A 19,647-nucleotide genomic window follows, 5' to 3' on the forward strand; every position below is an offset into this window, starting at 1 on the left:
TCCCGCGTCGCGATTTTCAAAATTAGCGTCGTTTGCGTAACTCGTTCGTGAATGGCGCTGGACGCCATTTGCGTTCACGTTGAAGCCAATGACGTCCTTGCGACGTCATTTACCACAATGCACGTCGGGGAAAAAAGGATTTTTGTACTCACCGTAAAATCCATTTCTCTTTCGTTCATAGACGGACACAGCCTTCATTGACCTTAGGGTTATGCTTCTTCCTACCAGGAGTCTCCTGGTAGGAAGAAGCATAACCTTAAGGTCAATGAAGGCTGTGTCCGTCTATGAACGAAAGAGAAATTTTCCCGACGGAGCATGCGCAGTACGTTCGGCGCGGGAACGCGCCTAATTTAAATGATCCACGCCCCCTACGGGATCATTTAAATTACGCACGCTTACGCCGGCCCCTTTTACGAAACGCCGCTGCAAATTACGGAGCAAATGCTTCGTGAATGAAGCGTAGCTCCAGTGCGCGCCACTACCTGAATCTGGGCCAAAGACTTTTAACCTTGACAACCACTTTAACTTAACCCCCAAAATGACCCTTTCAATTTGAACCTAGCCACCGCCCCCCCCCCACCCCAAGAGTTAACCGCAGGCAAATGACTACCACATCATAAGTACCATTGCGATGACAACTCGCATCCAAAACATTGGTGCCTTCTAAGCCACATACCATGCTAAAAGCAAAAATAAATTAAATTGCATAATACAAGAACAGATAAAAATGTACACCAAATACTGGAGGAAATCAGAACCATTATCAGAGAACAGCATGCTGAGCCTTCCCTGGATGTAATGCTGCTTCTAGAAATGATGAAATGGAAGCTTCGTCTTGGCGGGTAACTGTCCTGACAGGTTCCCCTAAATATCTCAAAGTTATCACAGCTTCTTAAGCAAAAGGAAATTGTGGGTAGATGCTTTCCGGCACAGGAAGGAGATGAGGAAGTAACAAGTAACTGTGGGACGAGAATAAACCTTCACATTCTATCAGAGTAAAACATCTAGACAACTAAAAAAATGACAACGTAGTATAATCCTTTTTGGCTACCTACAAACTATGTATGGCTTCCAATCGTTGATCACTGTTCCCGTAGTAACATACACAACCTTATTTTGACATGAGCTAAAAGATTCCACGGGAACACTGAGAGTTCCAAGACCTGACTATAGAAACAACAGGATGCTGCCCATTTTAATTGGTAATTTTCTCATCATTTCTATTGGTCTGTCCAAAGGTGGCACGTCGCTGGCTGCCAGTGGACGGATTTATCCATTTTTGGTTTGGTCCTCCACTGTTCATATGTGACAGGTCCCCTTTGAAGCAAAGTCCCTATTTGAGATTTCAAATATACATAAAAATGACCAAAATCATTGCATCTCATGCTACATAAAACATAATATAACATAAAACTAAAAAAAGGTAATAAATAATTTGTAATCTAAACCAGTTTTTTTTTCTGTCAACTCAAACTTGTGAAGCTCTTCCACTATTGTGGGTTCGCTTATGTCGGACAAGGTGTGCATCACGAGTAAACCGCTTTCCACACTCCTGGCACTCGTAAGGTTTTTCTCCTGTGTGAGTGGCTTGATGTCTCATGAAGTGGGAATAGAAGGTAAAACTCTTTCCGCATTCCATGCAAATAAAAGACTTCTCCTTGGCGTGGGTCTTCTGGTGTCTGGACACTGCCAACTGGGAGCCAAAGCTTTTGTCACACACAGGACAGTTGTAGTTGGTTTGACCAGTGTGGACTTTTAAGTGGTGATTCAGGAGGGCGGGGTATTGGAAGGACTCGCCACACTCGCCACAAGTATATGGAGATTCTTTAGCATGGGTACGCTGGTGGCGGGAAAGGTGGGACTTTTTAGTGTAACTTTTGCCACACTGGGAACACGAGTGTGGCCTTTTCCGCCGGTGCATTTTGGTGTGGCGGCTCAGAAATTCCTGGCTCTCAAAGCACTTTCCACATTCCAGGCAAGAGTATGGTTTATTTCCTGCGTGAATCTTCCGATGCCTAACCACATGCGCCTTCCGCCTAAAGTACTTTCCGCATTCCGGGCACATGTAAGGTTTCTCTCCAGTATGAGTCCGGTAGTGGTCAACGAGTTGTGAGCGGCTTGGAAATTCTTTTCCGCACTCTGAGCAGATGCACTCATTGGCCCCTGCATGGACCTTCAGATGGTATTTTAGAAGGCTCTGGCTGGCAAAGTTCTTGCCACACTCAGGACAAGAGATTGTGGCAATGTGGCTTCCCCAATGCAACTCCAAAAGGGCCTCAAATCGGAAGGATTTGCCACATTCAGTGCAGGAGAATGGCTTTTCTCCCATGTGTACTCGTTGGTGTTTCTCTAGTTGCGACATCTCATTATAACATTTCCCACATTCTGAACAAGCAAAGCCAACGTTTTCTTCATGGGTTGTATTTTGAGACTCCTCTTGACCATTTGCGAGCACGTGGTTCATGTCATCGGTGTCTTCCACATCAGAACTAGTAGTGTTGGCTTGGTGCACTTTACGATGTTGTTCGAGAACATGCAAAGAGTGAAAACACTTGCCACATTCCGGACAGGCAAAGCCAACATTTTCCTCATAATCTGATTGGTTTTGAGATGGCATATCTTCATCGTTGTTGGATATCGAGTTGTCCATAATACTTGCGTGCAGGCTTTCCATATCACAGATTGGTGGGTTAGCCCTGTGTATTTTACGGTGTTGATTGAGGACATCTAGACGGTGGAAACACTTGGTACATTCTGGACACGGAAAGAGCTGCTTGTCTCCGTGAATTCGCCGATGACGCAACATATGCGACTTCCTCCTGAAGCCCTTTCCACACTCTGAACACTCAAACGGTTTTTCGCCCGTGTGAATCCTCCGATGGATCTCAAACTCTGTCTTGCATGAATACTGTTTCCCACATTCGCAGCAGATTAGAGGCTTTTTCTGATGGGACTTGGCGTGGTGCATCAAAAGATTGCTGTACTTGAAGCACTTGCCACATTCTGAACAACAAAAGGGCTTCTCTGGATTGTCCGTTTCTGGTTGGGCATTGCTGGAATGTGCCAAATAATATTTGTAGGAGACCTCCTCAATGTGTGCTCCCAGGAAAGAAGAGGCAGGAGATAGGCCTCGGTTAGCTGCATCCATTAAAACATCATCTTCGCATGTGATGCCATCTTCAGGTTCTTCCTTGATGCGAGCAGACACATACCGCACACGTGAATTTCCGCTAGTCAGCATGCCATTTGTGTTTGAAAAGTTCTCACTGGTGGAGGGGTCCGACAGCTTTTGTACCTGTGAGTAGTGTGCCAATGAAGCAATATCAGAGTTTGTCAGTTGCCTTTCTTCATATGAAGCTGGCTCCTGCTTTATGTATGTAGAAGTAAATGAACCATGATTGGACTCCGTAATACTTTCTGTAAACAATGATGGTTCGCTTTCTGACCTGTGAGGCAAGTGCTCCATCTGTTCCTCCTCCCTCTGCACTCCAAGGTGTTCCTCATCCCAATCTTGTGGTTCTTCTTTGACCTTAACAGCCATAAAATCCAACTGTGTAAGCTTTTCTCTGACACCAGATGTGGACATTTCATCGCTATGGACCACAGGCTTACAGAGGTCCAAACTCGAAAAATTCTCTGGAGCATAAGATGAGAAGTCGTTAGGAACGGGCTCATAGTCGATCTGATCCGTTGGAATGTGAATGTAAATTTCAGGGAGCTTAAAGCCTTCCGTGGGTGAGGCAGTGGCTGTGACAATAGTGGGTTTTGAACTGCTTTGGACCACTTTGAAGGAGGAGTTGTGAGGACTGACTGTGATGATGCCTCGGTCTTTGCTGATGTACACAGGAACAGAAGCTGGGTGGAACACTGCAGACTCGCTACTGCTCGTTGAGGAGTCTGCTTCAGAGAAATTAAAATAGAAAAAGAGTTAGAGGGTAAATCAATCATAGATCAAGATATAAAGCTAGCAAAGTGTTAAAGAGAAATGATCAGCGGTAGTCCCCCCCCCCCCCCCCCCCCCTGCAGATTTTGTAAGTTTGCCCACATACAAAGAAATTGAGTTTGCCATCCCTGTTCTAGACCCTTAAATTCATTGGGGGCCGCATTAGCAGTATTATGCCCTCAAAGGGCCGGTTGTATCTGTAAGACTACGTGTCCACTATTATCATAAATAATTGTCACTGCATTTGTTTATTACTGGTTTTATGGAGCGCAGGATTCAGGAGTTTGCTGCGTACGAAATGCAGGATACAGGAGTATGCTATGGACCGTGTGCAATATCTGACCTCTGCACCCTCCTTCCATCCACCCTGGGATGGGATGGGGTGGGGTAGGATGAGATGGGGTGGGGTGGGGTGGGGTGGGATGAGATGGGATGGAATGGGGTAGGATGGGATGGGGGTGGATGGGATGCCGTAGGATGGGATGGGGACGGGATGGGGTGGTATAGGATGGCATATGGTGGGGGTGGAGTGGGATGGGATGGGGTATGATGGGATGGGCTACCTGACATACATGGCCTACCTGACATACATGGACCTCACCTACCTGACATACATGTAACATGGACCTACCTGACATGTGTCACAGCAGCCAGTCAGCCAAAAAGGAGGAGAGGAGAGCCCGCCCATGCACTAGTGTTGTCATATTCTGCTCCCTAGTGCATGGTGTCGAGGAGGCTTGTAATTGCCGCCTTCTGGAGTCTGCGGCGCCTATGATGGACGCGGTCCTGTGATTGGATCTCCAGGACGTCCATCATAGGAGCCAGGTGTACCAAGATGGCCGACCGCTCCGGAGCTAAGCCGAAGCCGCGGCCTTTCCTAAGCCGAGGCAACGGTGCGCTCCGCGGATCACGGATCGGTCACGATCCGTTGCATCACTAGAGGCAACGGACAGCCCGTTGCGCGGGCCACATGGCAAGGTCTTGCGGGCCTTGTGTTTGCCACCCCTGGTCTAGAATGTTATCATAGGTGTGCTTTAAATGATAGAGACTAAATGGCAACCGAAAATCCAGAAAAACATGATACAAATGTTTTATAAATTGAGTTGCATTTCAGTGAGTAAAATACGTATTTGATCCCCGAGCAAAACATGACTTAGTACTTGGTAGAGAAACCCTTGTTGGCAAGCATATAGGCAAGGCATTACTTGTAGTTGGTTACCAGGTACAGCTCAGGAGAGATTTTGGTCCACTCTTTACAGATCTTCTCTAAATCCTTATGGTTTCTTAAGCCTGCCGCTTGGCAACTCAAAGTTTTCAGATCCCTCTATAAATGTTCTATAGGATTGAGGTCTGGAGACTGGCTAGACCTGGAAGACCCCATCTTCAGTGTTCTGGCTGAGGAAAGAAGGTTCTCATCCAGGATTTTACAATACATGGCCCCCATCCATTGACCCCTCAATGCGGCAAAGTCGGCCTGTACCTTTAACAGAGAAACAGACCCAAGGCATAATGTTTCCACTAGGGTTGTCCCGAAACCGATACTAGTATCGGTACCGAGCATTTGCCCAAGTACATGTACTTGGGCAATTGCTCCGATACTTCACCCGATACCTGGGCGATCAGTGCGGTGGGAGAGTTAGGCCCCGTACACACGACCAGTTTCCTCGGCAGAATTCAGCTTCCGACCGAGTTTCTGGCTGAATTCTGCCGAGAAACCCGGCCGTGTGTACAATTTCGCCGAGGAAGCCGACGAGGACCTCGGCGAGGAAATAGAGAACATGTTCTCAATTTCCTCGTTGTTCTATGGGAGAACTCGGCCCGCCGAGCTCCTCGGCGGCTTCAGGGCTGAACTGGCCGAGGAACTCGATGTGTTTGGCACGTCGAGTTCCTCGGCCGTGTGTACGGGGCCTTACAAGCACCGATTGCCCTATATAGGTTTCAAAGTCTGACAGCCGGTCCGAAGTTTGCCATGAACATCTAAAATGATTCAGAGAAGGATTGGGAGAAAGTGCTGTGGTCAGATGAGACCAAAATTTAGCTCTTTGGCATTGACTCGACTCTCCGTGTTTGGAAGAAGAAAAATGCTGACTATGGGCCAGAGTCAGATAGATCAGCGGATCTTTAGATCCGCGTAATCTATCTGATTTAAGATCTGCCGCCGCAAGTTTTAGTGGCAAGTGGGTAATTCACTAAACACTTACCTCCAAACTTGCGGCGGCGTATCTTGAATCCCCCCGCGGAATTCAAATTCCGCGGCTAGGGGGAGTGTAGCATTTAAATCAGGCGCGTCCCTGCGCCGATTTAACTGCGCATGCGCCGTCCACAAATTTTCCCGGCGTGCATTGCTCCCAATGGCGTCGCTAGGACGTCATTGGTTTTGGCGTGAGCGTAACTTGCGACGAGCGGTTTTGCGAGTCGACGTACGCAAACGACGTAAAAAAAAAAAAAATTGACGCCGGAACGACGGCCATACTTAACATTGGCTGCGCCTCATAGAAGCAGGGGTAACTATGCGCCGGGAAAACCCTTATGTAAACGTTGTAAAAACACTGCGTCGGGCCCGCGTACGTTCGTGAATTGGCGTATCTCGCCAATTTACATATTCTCGGCGTAAATCAGCGAGAACGCCCCCAGCGGCCATTTTTAAATTGCAGTTAAGATCCGACGGTGTAACACAGTTACACCTGTCGGATCTTAGGCATATCTATGCGTAACTGATTCTATGAATCAGTAGCATAGATGCGACCGGCCTAACTCAGAGATACGACGGTGTATCAGGAGATACACCGTCGTATCTCTCTCTGAATCTGGCCCTATGACTCTAATGTCGCGTACACACGATCATGTTTCGGCATGAAAAAAACAACGCTTTTAAAAACGTAATTTAAAATGATCGTGTGTGGGCTTCACAACGTTTTTCGGCTTCTGAAAAACGACCAAAAAAAAAAAAAATCGAAAATGCTGCATTTTTTAATGTCGTTTTAAAAAATTTAGTTTTTCGGGTTTTAAAAAATTATGGTGTGTGGGCTAAAACTAAGTTTTAAACCCGCGCATGCTCAGAAGCGAGTTATTAAACGGGAGCGCTCGTTCTGGTAAAACTACCGTTCATAATGGAGTAAGCACATTCATCACGCTGTAACAGACAAAAAAGCGCGAATCGTCTTTTACTAACAAGGAATCAGCTAAAAGCAGCCCAAAGGCGAATAGAACTTCCCCTTCAAAGTGCCGTTGTACGTGTTGTACGTCATTTTTTTAAAACGATGGTGTGTGGGCAACATCGTCTTTAATGATGAAGTTGCAAAAACTTTGTTTTTTGGACATGCTGAAAAATGTCATTTTTTTTCATGCCGAAAAACGACCGTGTGTACGCGGCATAAGAACACCCTCGCTACAGTCAAGCACAGAGGTGGAAACATTATGCTTTTGGATGGTTTCTCTGCGAATGGTACAGGCCGACTTTGCCGCATTGAGGGGCCAACAGACGGGGCCATGTATTGTAAAATCTTGGATGAGAACCTTCTTCCCTCAGCCAGAACCCTGAAGATGGGTCAAGGATGGGCCTTCCAGCACGACAATGACCCAAAACATACCGCCAAGGCAACAAAGGAGTGGCTCAAGAAGTAGCACATTAAGGTCATGGAGTGGCCTAGGCAGTCTCCAGACCTTAATCCTATAGCAAGTTTATGGAGGGATACAAAACTTTGCATTGTCAAGCGACAGCCAAAAAACCTTAAGGATTTTGAGATCTATAAAGAAGAGAGGACCAAAATTCCTCTTGAGATGTGTTGCAACCAACTACAAAAAACGCATTACCTCTATGCTTGCCAACAAGGGTTTCTCCACCAAGTACTAAGTCATGTTTTGCTCGGGGATCAAATACTTATTTTACTCACTGAACTGCACCTCATGTTATAACATTTGTATCGTGTGTGTTTTCAGGATTTTGGTTGATATTCTGTCACTATCATTTCAAATACACCTATGATAAAATTTATAGACCCTTAATTTCTTTGTAAGTGGGCAAACTAACAAAATCTGCAGGGGATCAAATAATTATTTTCTTCACTGTAGTTATAAGGCCTACTTAGGATTATAGTAGCAGTAGCAGATTTTTAATTCCTGACCAACATAAGAAAAATAGACAAAATAAAGTGAAAAAGGGACTCCAAAGCTGAAGATATGAATTTTGAAACAAATTGTTAACAAAATGGTGTTGAAGGCCATTAAAGCAGTGGTCTCCAAACTGTGGCCCTTTGTTTGCCTTTAACTGGCCTTTGGAGGATTATTCCTTCTACTGATACGAGGCATAATTCCTTCCACGGACACCAACATTTGGACACCATTCCTTCCACTGGCACCAAAATTTGGACACTATTCCTTCCACTGGCACCAAAATTTGGGCACTATTCCTTCCACTGGCACCAAAATTTGGACACTATTCCTTCCACTGGCACCAACATTTGGACACTATTCCTTCCACTGGCACCAACATTTGGACACTATTCCTTCCACTGGCACCAAGATTTGGACACTATTCCTTCCACTGGCACCAACATTTGGACACTATTCCTTCCACTGGCACCAAAATTTGGACACTATTCCTTCCACTGGCACCAAAATTTGGACACTATTCCTTCCACTGGCACCAACATTTGGACACTATTCCTTCCACTGGCACCAACATTTGGACACTATTCCTTCCACTGGCACCAACATTTGGACACTATTCCTTCCACTGGCACTAAAATTTGGACACTATTCCTTCCACTGGCACCAAGATTTGGACACTATTCCTTCCACTGGCACCAAAATTTAGACACTATTTCTTCCACTGGCACCAACATTTGGACACTATTCCTTCCACTGGCACCAACATTTGGACACTATTCCTTCCACTGGCACCAACATTTGGACACTATTCCTTCCACTGGCACTAAAATTTGGACACTATTCCTTCCACTGGCACCAACATTTGGACACTATTCCTTCCACTGGCACCAACATTTGGACACTATTCCTTCCACTGGCACCAAAATTTGGACACTATTCCTTCCACTGGCACCAAAATTTGGACACTATTCCTTCCACTGGCACCAACATTTGGACACTATTCCTTCCACTGGCATCAAAATTTGGACACTATTCCTTCCACTGGCACCAAAATGCGGACACTATTCCTTCCACTGGCACCAAAATTTGGACACTATTCCTTCCACTGGCACCAAAATTTGGATACTATTCCTTCCACTGGCACCAACATTTGGACACTATTCCTTCCCCTGGCACCAAAATTTGGACATTATTCCTTACACCGACACCAACAGTGGGGCATGTTTCCTGCCATCGACACCAACAATGGGGAACTATTCCTCCCATTGACACCAATATTTGAGCACTATTCCTTTCCACAGACACCAATAATGGGGCACAATTATTTCCATGAATACCAACAATGGGGCAGTATTCTTTCCACTAACACCAACAATGGGGAACTATTCCTTCCACTGAAACCATAAAGACATCATTCCTTCCATTGACACCAACCTTGGGGGCACTTATTCCTTTAATGACACCAACCATGGTACACTATTCATTCGACTGACACCAATGATGAGATATATTATTCCTTTCACTGACACCAACAATGGAGCACTTTTTCTCCCACTGACACCAACAAGCCAGGCACTATTCCTCTCAATGATGAGGCAGTATTCCTTGCACTCTACCAATGACACCAACGATGGGGTACTATATCTCCCACCAATACCCATGAGGAGTCACTATTCTTCCTCCTACTGACCACAGGCACTATGTAATTGGGGAAAAAATTAATAAAATAAACCTACGGAAGATCATGCCCTTCATGACTAGGGCATTTCGCACTCTGCTACTTTAACTGGTAATTGCGTGGTCATGCAACACTGTACACAAATCAAATTTACATGATTTTTTTTTTCACACAAATAGATCTTTCTTTTGATAGTATTTTGTCACCACTGGGGTTTTTTTTATTTTTATTATGTAAAAAAAAAAAAAAAAGACTGAAAAAAAAAAAAAAAATTATTAATATAAACACTAAGGGCCAGATTCAGGTAGGAGATATGACGGTGTATCTCCAGATACGCCGTCGTATCTCTGAGGCCTCGTACACACGACAGAGAAACTCGACGTGCCAAGCCCGTCGAGTTCCTCGACGAGTTCCTTGTTGAACTTGTCGAGAAGCTCGGCAGGCTTGCTTTGCGTACACACGTAACATACCAAAATCTTGTCGTTCTCCGGCGCGATGACGCTCACGACGTATGACGCGACTATAAAGGGGAGGTTTGATTTTGTTGGCGCCACCCTTGGGGCTCCTTTTGCTGATTCCGTGTTTACGCGTGTTAGTAAAAGTTTGGTGAGTGACGATTCGTGCTTTTCAGTCTTTGTGCTTTCAGATTGATCTCTGCCGTTCAGTTTGTACTTGTGTGGGTCGTATCTAGGCAATCGAGACGTGCGGTCAGGTCGTATTGTTTTACATTGCGGTCCTGTCCCCGCGTTTTTCATTGTCAGGGTCGTTCTTCATAGGTCTTGCTGTTCTTCACTGCGGTCTGTTTAGTGCAATTCTGATTTGTCGTTCGTAACTAGCCTTGTAGCCATGTTGCAGGCACCTAGTCGTCGCCGACTTCGTGCTAAGCATCTTCTGTCTATAGGTCTGTTTGTTTATGACCTAGACAATGAGGAGTTCATGAACAGGAGGAGGACACGTTCATGGACCAAGAATTGGTTGCTCCGTAGGAACCAATTCTCTCACATGCCTTTGCTGCGGGAGCTTCAGGAAAATAATCCTGTTGATTACAGGAATTTCCTGAGGATGTCTGATCCCGTCTTTCAGCACCTGTTGGCTTTGGTGTCCCCCTATATTACCAGGCAGGACACCGTTATGCGGGAAGCCATCAGTGCTGAGCAGAGGCTAGTTGCCACCCTCCGTTATCTGGCAACTGGGAGAAGCCTTCAGGACTTAAAGTTCTCCACGGGCATCTCCCCCCAGGCTCTGGGCCTCATCATTCCTGACACCTGCTCTGCCATCATCCAGGTTCTGCAGGAGGAATATATGAGGGTAAGTTTGGTCCTTTAATATCAAATTTTATGTCTATAATGTATGCTAATGTCTTGTAGTTATCTCTTCCTTCCCTAATTACCATGTCTGGAATATGCTGTGAATGTCCCCTTTGCCCCCATGCATGATGTAAACTTTGATGCCCCTTTTTTGGCCTACATGCATATTTTCCATCACTTACCTCCCCAGCATGCTATCCTGGGCCCCAACCTACCTAGTCTAGTCACTTCCCAATGTATTGTGTTATATCCATTGTAATGTCCCCCCCCTCCCCTCCAAAATGTGTTGTAAAGTCTATGTTCACCAATAATCATAATTATATTATTTTTGTACTCCCAAACTCATCTAGCCCTCCCCTCAAAAATGTGTTGTAAAGTCTATGTTCACCAATATTTTTTTAATTTTTATTTAAATTTTAGGACTCCCAAACTCATCTAGCCCTCCCCTCCAAAATGTGTTGTAAAGTCTATGTTCACCAATAATCATAATTATATTATTTTTGTACTCCCAAACTCATCTAGCCCTCCCCTCAAAAATGTGTTGTAAAGTCTATGTTCACCAATATTTTTTTAATTTTTAGTTAAATTTTAGGACTCCCAAACTCATCTAGCCCTCCCCTCCAAAATGTGTTGTAAAGTCTATGTTCACCAATATTTTTTTTTTTTAATTTAAATTTTAGGACTCCCAAACTCATCTAGCCCTCCCCTCCAAAATGTGTTGTAAAGTCTATGTTCACCAATATTTTTTTTTTTTTAATTTAAATTTTAGGACTCCCAAACTCATCTAGCCCTCCCCTCCAAAATGTGTTGTAAAGTCTATGTTCACCAATAATCAAAATTAATTTTTTTTAGTACTCCCAAACTCATCTAGCCCTCCCCCAAACTTGGGCATTGGCCCATCAGAGGGGGTGTTTAATGTGTTAATTGGCTAAATATATTTAGATATAATATGCTAGTTCCCAGAAATGTTATAATGCTTATAATGTCTTTGTATAATCTGCTTGCAAGGTTATGTGGCTAATTTTTTCTTTTTTTCTTCCCCAGCTTCCGTCCACACCACAGGAGTGGCAGTCTGTGGCTTTGGACTTCCAGACCCGATGGAACTTCCCCAACTGCGGGGGAGCCATCGACGGGAAGCACGTCCGCATCGTGCCTCCACCCCGTTCAGGATCCCAGTTCTTTAATTATAAGGGGTTCAACAGTATTGTGCTGATGGCGGTGGTGTCAGCACAGTATGAATTCCTTTTTGTGGATGTCGGGATGAATGGACGGGTATCGGATGGGGGAGCCTTCAGGCAGACGGAGTTCGCGCTTCGCCTTCAGGATGATGATCTGTCATTGCCACCGGATGACCAGAATGTAGAAGGCCTGCCATTTGTTTTCCTGGCTGATGAAGCGTTTGCCCTGGGACCCCATCTTATGAGGCCATACCCTCAGCGCACCCTCACCCCAGAGAGGAGGGTCTTTAATTTCCGGCTGGGCCGAGCACGTAGAGTGGTTGAGAACGCTTTTGGCATCATGGCCAGCCGGTTCCGCCTTTTCCTCACCTCTCTCCACATGGCGGAATATAAGTGGAATACAATTATTTTTGCCTGCTGCATTCTGCATAATTTTTTGCGGAGACAATCTCCAAATTATATGGCCCTGGTTGGGCCCGAGGCACAACATTTGACCCCTGCAGAAACTTTGGCGGGCCTTGAAGCTGGCCACACAGGACTGCCCCCCCAGAGTGCCCGTGAAGTCCGGGACAAATACATGGACTATTTCATGGGTAGGGGGGCAATACCATCTCAATCAAATTTGCCATAATTGTAGCTTTCAAAAAAATAAATCCTAATCTTTTTTCTAAACTTGTTATGTCTTGCTTGTGTTGTTTGGAGTTCTTTACTAAGTGTAACTAAGTGTATTTTCATTATCAACTAGCAAACATTTCCCAGGTGACCCCCAAACCAAACACATATAAAATTTTACGTATTTTATGAAAAACACCACACACTTTTTTGAGGTTCAAAAGCTCTTTATTTTCTTAATTTATGTATTTTTATTTTTTCATAAATACCCTACAAAAATTTATGGTATATTTTCTCATACAATATACAATCATTTTTGTATATTTTTTGGTGATTTTTCTCATACAATATACAATCATTTTTGTATTTTTTTTGGTCATTTTTCTCATACAATATACAATCATTTTTGTATTTTTGTGGGTGATTTTTCTCATACAATATACAATCATTTTTGTTTTTTTTTTGGTCATTTTTCTCATACAATATACAATCATTTTTGTATTTTTGTGGGTGATTTTTCTCATACAATATACAATCATTTTTGTATTTTTTTTGGTCATTTTTCTCATACAATATACAATCATTTTTGTATTTTTGTGGGTGATTTTTCTCATACAATATACAATCATTTTTGTATTTTTTTTGGTCATTTTTCTCATACAATATACAATCATTTTTGTATTTTTGTGGGTGATTTTTCTCATACAATATACAATCATTTTTGTAATTTTTTTTTTTTTTTTTTTATTAAATAAAGTGTAAAATCTGGTTTTATTATTTTTTTGTTTTTTTTTTTATTAAATAAAGTGTAAAATCTGGTTTTATTATTTTTTTGGTTTTTTTTTTATTAAATAAAGTCTAAAATCTGGTTTTATTATTTTTTTGGTTTTTTTTTTATTAAATAAACTTCAAAATCTGCTCTTTAAATTTTTTTTGGGTATTTTTTTAAGATTCAGACTCTCCCCAATACATCCAATAAATTTTTTAATTTAGTTTCCACCCTCCTTGCTCTTTCATTATTTTTTCTGTTGGCCAAATATATCTCCTCCACCTCTTCTCTGCAGGCCCATATTTCCGAGATCAGCATCTGTTTTGTATGCCTGTCCAAGCCACCACCTGATCCTGAAATGTGGGACAAAACAATTTATTTAAATTAGGCAGGCCTACATCTACATTACCTGAAGCTGGGTTAGTTATATGTTACTTTACCTGATGTGGTGGCAGGCTGCGCATCATCACCATCCCTCGGGGGTGTGGCTTGCGTGCTGACTTGGTGCTCCCGTGTTGAAGCTTCATGACGCCCTACGAGAATGAAGAAAATGGAAACAGGATTTTTAGAGCTTATAGGCCTGAAAGAGGAATATGATTCACTTTATAAAATTTCTGGGACTATTGATGTTTAGAAAAACCCCTCAGGGCAAAACACAGGATTGAAGGCATTCACAAAGATCCTGACAAATCTTGTAGCTTTGGTCTACTTTTAAACATGTAAGCCAACAAAGTATACACTGGATCACCTCAGCTCTGTGTGAAGCCCAAAATGGGTTATTAAAGGGGACAACAATTATGCAAATGAGTCCACATGTGTCACCGACTGCTGAGCAGACTCTCCTTTTACTGTATATTTAATTATTAAAAAAAGATTTGTGGTTTTAATAGCACATCTACATAATTTTCACGATTGATCTCACCACAATTTTCAAAAAATGTCATAATTTGTAGGATTTAAAACACAATATTTAGTCGTTCAGAATGGACGTCCAGTTTGACGACAAATTATTGTGCCTAAAAAAATATTACAGTACAACCTGAAATAAAAAAAACATGGCGCGGAACAAATCTTACAAAATATATAACAAACTTACTTCTTCTAATCACTCTCCTGATCCTCTTCATTTGTTCCGGCTCCCGTTTTTTGAGGTCACACCACCTTTTCCGGATCTGCTCCTTGGACCTTTTCACTCCAAATTTGCGATGGAGACTCCTCCTCACCTTCTCCATTATTGCGGCCTTGACCTTGTTCGGGTACTTATATGGCCCATGCCTCCCATCGTAGTCCTCTGCTTTGAGGATGAGGACCATCTCCACCATTTCCTCAAAGGTCATGTTGGAGGCCTTACAACTGATTCGCCGTGCTGCCATATTCTCCAACATGTGCTTCCAACAAAAAAAAGATGGAAAAGGGGCGGGGAAAATACGATACCATGAACGTCAGGGGCGGGGAGACGTGCGTAAAGTCCCACATGCGCGTGTATAAAGGGCTACCACGTGAGTAAAAGGGGCGTTCACAGTTTGTGGAAGACGGCGGAGATAACGATCGGGTCAAAGACCGGTATGTAACTACATTTTACATGTTTTTCTTGATTGAATGATTTTGTGGCCTACATCTTAGGTTCAGAAATTACAACATAGCCAGTTTGAAATTTGAAGGTAATGGTCCGCTATAGTGCCGTCGTACGTAAACAACGCTTTGATTATGCATTTTGATCCAACTACTGTTGTGTGGGCAATCTCGGTTCTCATCAGGATGTCTTCTAAAAACAAGTCGGTTAAAACATGATGCAAATGGTCGCTTTTATGTCTTGACCAAACTATATCGGAGTGCTTTTATCTAACTAACGTTTCATACACAAATGAGGATGAGATCTGGCTTATTAGTTCGACACAACTGGTCATCTGGTTCCTAGGAACTGACCCAACATGATCTGCTGCCAATTCCACCTTGTCGTTTTTGCGACGGAAGATAAGGGGCGGGGGGGAAACATCAATTTTTTTTAAGCATGGGCGGATGTCGTGTGCGGAGTGTATATAAGGCTCGAACACATGTAGCGTCCATACGACCGGGTTGCGTAAGAAAGACGTTTGAACGACAAGCGTGTAGGTATGCTTCGAACTTGGGACAGCAGTGGCATATTCAGGAAAGACAGACATTTAAAGGAGCACTAAGCCAAAATTGTTTGGGGCAGAAATAACTAACTTTACATTATATCAGTCTTGATTTCATGTCCTCATTGTCCCTTTTTGCTTTTAAGCAGCTGTAATCATTTGCATAAATCATCACTTCCTGGTTCTGCTCCCTCTCAAATTTATCAGGGGAGCTTGTCACTGTGGTCTAAGCTGTGTGTCTAAAAATCAACCAAAACAATGCTACTAATTTTTGAAATTAAAATATGCCCTGCTTTTATTTTTTTTGGGTTCTGTGTGTCTCTTTACTTCACAGAAACAATAACTAAATTTAAAACCAAAAGTGAAACTAGAGGCACATTATATGTATGCACTTGTATGTCTCTAGACACTGTAAACAGTAATTTCCTCAAAAAATATAGTTATCCATTAGTGACCCTTTAAGGGCTAGCTTGTGAGAAAGAGTAATTGACTTTCTAGATTGTGTAGTGACATTATTTTTTTATCCTTGGTTTTGGACAGGAAAAGATGAATCGCTTTAACCAACCCGACTTCTTGGAGATCTTTATTGATAGGTGGCAAGAACTTCCTGTTCTGTGGGCCACCAAAGACCCCATCTCTCGAAATAGAGAATTGCGCAAAACTGCACTGGAGAGCCTGCTCCCACTTGTGCGGAGACAGGTGGGGTTTGATGTGACAACTGACCAGTTGGAGGTCAAAATTGGGACCTTGAGAGGCACCTACAGGAAGGCACGCAACAAGGTCTTGGCTTCGATGAGGTCTGGAGCTGGAGCAGGGCAGGTATTTCAACCCAAGTTGTGGTACTACAGCAAACTGAGCTTCCTGGATGAACACCTGGAGGTTAGGGAGTCACTTTCTAGCCTTCGCCCCAGAAGCCACAGAAGCTCCAGCCTTCCCTCCAGCCAACCTGCTGCTCCCTCTGCAGAAGAACCCTCTCAGCAGCCTTCCATCCTGGATGAAGATCCAGATTTGCCCAGCTGGAGCCAGGTATATAGTACTTTCAATGTGCAAATATGTGGTGTTCAAATGTTGTTAAAGAGATGTAAATTAAGATATTAAAGGTAAATAAAAATTAGATATAAAAGTGTTATTCCAAAAATTTGTCAGTATTGGCCATGAATTTTTGTGGTGTGATTGACCATAAAACATGGGTCAGAATGATTGGCTTAGCTAAGTCGTGACCAAAAAAAATGCAACAGTCAGGAGCTTAAATAAATAAACCAAAAATGTTAAAAAATAGTAAAACTTTACTTTTTTTCCATACACAGGACGAGACCAGGCAGCAGGAGGATCAGGAAAATGCCAGGCAGGAGGAGGACAGGGTGAGTGGCTTGGAGGAGGCTGCAGGCCCAAGTATCAGTAACGTGGTGGCAGGCCCAAGTGGAGCGGATGAGGTGGCAGGCCCAAGTGGGTTGCACGAGGTTGCTGGGCCAAGCACGAGATGCCAGGTGTCTCCTCTTCGTCTGCGTCCGAGAAGGCAGGTGAGGGATACAAGGGTGCGTGACGCCTCACTAGCCCTCATTCGGGATGCCCATGCAACCCTGCAACAGCCTCCCACTGCTCAGGAGGGATTTGTCACAGTTGTTTTGGCCAAAATGTCAGAAATGACATTAGACCAACGCCTCCTCTTTGAGGGCCTCCTCATCACCCTGGCAAATCAGGGGGTGAGGGGTCTTCTCACAGAGGACACTGTGATTTGCCGCCATCCCCATCCTCACACACCACATAACTCCCAAGCTCCCCCACCTTCTTCTTCTTCTCATGCTCCTTCTCAAGCTCCCCCACCTTCTTCTTCTTCTTTTTCTCATGCTCCTTCTCAAGCTCCCCCACCTTCTTCTTCTCCTGCTCCTTCTCAAGCTCCCCCACCTTCTTCTTCTTCTCATGCTCCTTCTCAAGCTCCCCCACCTTCTTCTTCTCCTGCTCCTTCTCAAGCTCCCCCACCTTCTTCTTCCTCTTCTTCTCCTGCTCCTTCTGAACATTCTTCTTCCTCTTCTTCTCCTGCTCCATCTGAACATTCTTCTTCCTCTTCTTCTCCTGCTCCATCTGAACATTCTTCTTCCTCTTCTTCTCCTGCTCCATCTGAACATTCTTCTTCCTCTTCTTCTTCTACTACTCCTCCTCCTTCTACTGCTCCTCCTCCTTCTACTGCTCCTCCTCCTTCTACTCCTCCTCCTTCTACTCCTCCTCCTTCTACTCCTCCTCCTTCTACTCCTCCTCCTTCTACTGCTCCTCCTCCTTCTACTCCTCCTTCTACTGCTCCTCCTCCTTCTACTCCTCCTCCTTCTACTGCTCCTCCTCCTTCTACTCCTCCTTCTACTGCTCCTCCTCCTTCTACTCCTCCTCCTTCTACTGCTCCTCCTCCTTCTACTGCTCCTCCTCCTCCTCCACCTCCTCCTCCACCACCGTCGGCTACTCATCCTCCACCACCTTCGTCTACTCCTCCTCCTGGCATGAGTACTACCCCTGTGGCACCACCTCCAGCCAGGCATAAGAGGAAGGCTGCTGAGAAGGCTGCAGAGAAGGTGAAAGAGCAGGCTGCAGGGAAGCCACCAAGGAAGGCCTTGAAGAAATCAAGAAAGTGACTCCCTTACTTCCATGTGGTGTACCAGAGTTCAGGCTGCTGTAGTACCACAACCTGGTGACATCTGCCTGCCCTGCTCCAGTTTCTGACCTCGGGGAGTCCAAGACCTTGATGCGTGACTTCCTGAATGATCCTCTCAAGTCCCCATTTTGGCCTCCAACTGATCACGAGTCACATCAGGCCACACCTGGCTGTGCACAAATGGCAGCAAGCTCTCCAGTGCTGACTTTTGCCTATCAATTTTTTTTTGATTACCAAAATAAATGGTACATTTTTTTTTTACAGTTCATACTTGTCCTTGTATTTTTTTACATTTCAATTTTGCAAGTGAGAAGGCAGGTTCTTATTTTGTAAAAATTGGATATAAGGTGTAATTTGAAAGGGACACATGAGATAAGACAAAGCAATAAGGTTTCTATGGGGGGAACTTGACATTACAAAAAATAAAAGGATTATCATTTTTTAAAAATTAAAAAATAAGGTGATTAAAATCAGGATTTAAAACACACGACCAAAATAAGGTGACAATAAAAAAAAAAAAAAATATTGAGTCCAGTAAGAAAAAGGTTCCACCTAATTTTAAGGAACTCTGTGTGAATATCGTTAAAAAAAAATTATTATATTGCTGTTTTGTGCCCTTAGGAAAAATTGTGTAAAGCGCTGCAAATAAACGATTAAATAATGTTGGAAGCGACACGAATGTGCTATCTCCAATCCAAACGCTAGTTTTACCTATGTTGGTCTCCAGTGTCTAAGTTTTTGACAAGTTTCTTAGCATACACACGACCGAGTTTCTCGTTTAAAAAACAGCCCGATGAAGAACCCGTCGAGCCAAAATCCACTGCCATCGAGAAAATAGAGAACCTGCTCTCTATTTGCTCGACGAGTTCCTCGGCGGCTCCATCGGGCCAAAAATGTACACACGACCGAGTTTCTCGACAGAATCCGGCTCTTCACCGAGATTCTCGACGAATTCTGCCGAGAAACTCTGTCGTGTGTACGAGGCCTGAGTGTGAGGCATCAAAGAATCAGATACGCCGGAATTTTTCTAAGATACGACCAACGTAAGTCTCCCACGCCGTCGTATCTTAAATGCATATTTACGCTGGCCGCTAGGGGCGTGTACGCCGATTTACGCCTAGAATATGTAAATCAGCTAGATACGCCTATTCACGAACGTACGACCGACCGTCGCAGTACAGATACGCCGTTTGCGTTCGGCTTTTTCCGGCGTAAAGTTACCCCTGCTATATGAGGCGCAGCCAATGTTAAAGTGGAGGTTCCCCCTAAAAAAAAAATTGAAAAATACATTG

At 43.9% G+C, this 19,647-nt stretch overlaps 1 protein-coding gene across 2 annotated transcripts in view; it reads right to left on the minus strand.

Moving 5' to 3' along the window:
• Positions 1-573: 573 nt before the first annotated feature.
• LOC120909324 (zinc finger protein 135-like) overlaps positions 574-19,647 on the minus strand; it is a 36,151-nt gene continuing 17,077 nt past the window's right edge. The window contains exon 5 of one of the 2 annotated variants that reach the window (XM_040321071.1): positions 574-3,897. In XM_040321071.1, coding sequence (XP_040177005.1) covers positions 1,469-3,897 — 2,429 coding nt within the window. In that variant the 3' untranslated portion in view covers positions 574-1,468. Of the gene's footprint in view, positions 3,901-19,647 lie in introns of both variants that reach the window. The other variant, XM_040321070.1, reaches the window with a different exon arrangement.

Source organism: Rana temporaria, chromosome 8 (genome assembly GCF_905171775.1).
Source record: "Rana temporaria chromosome 8, aRanTem1.1, whole genome shotgun sequence".
Classification (NCBI taxonomy): Eukaryota; Metazoa; Chordata; class Amphibia; order Anura; family Ranidae; genus Rana; species Rana temporaria.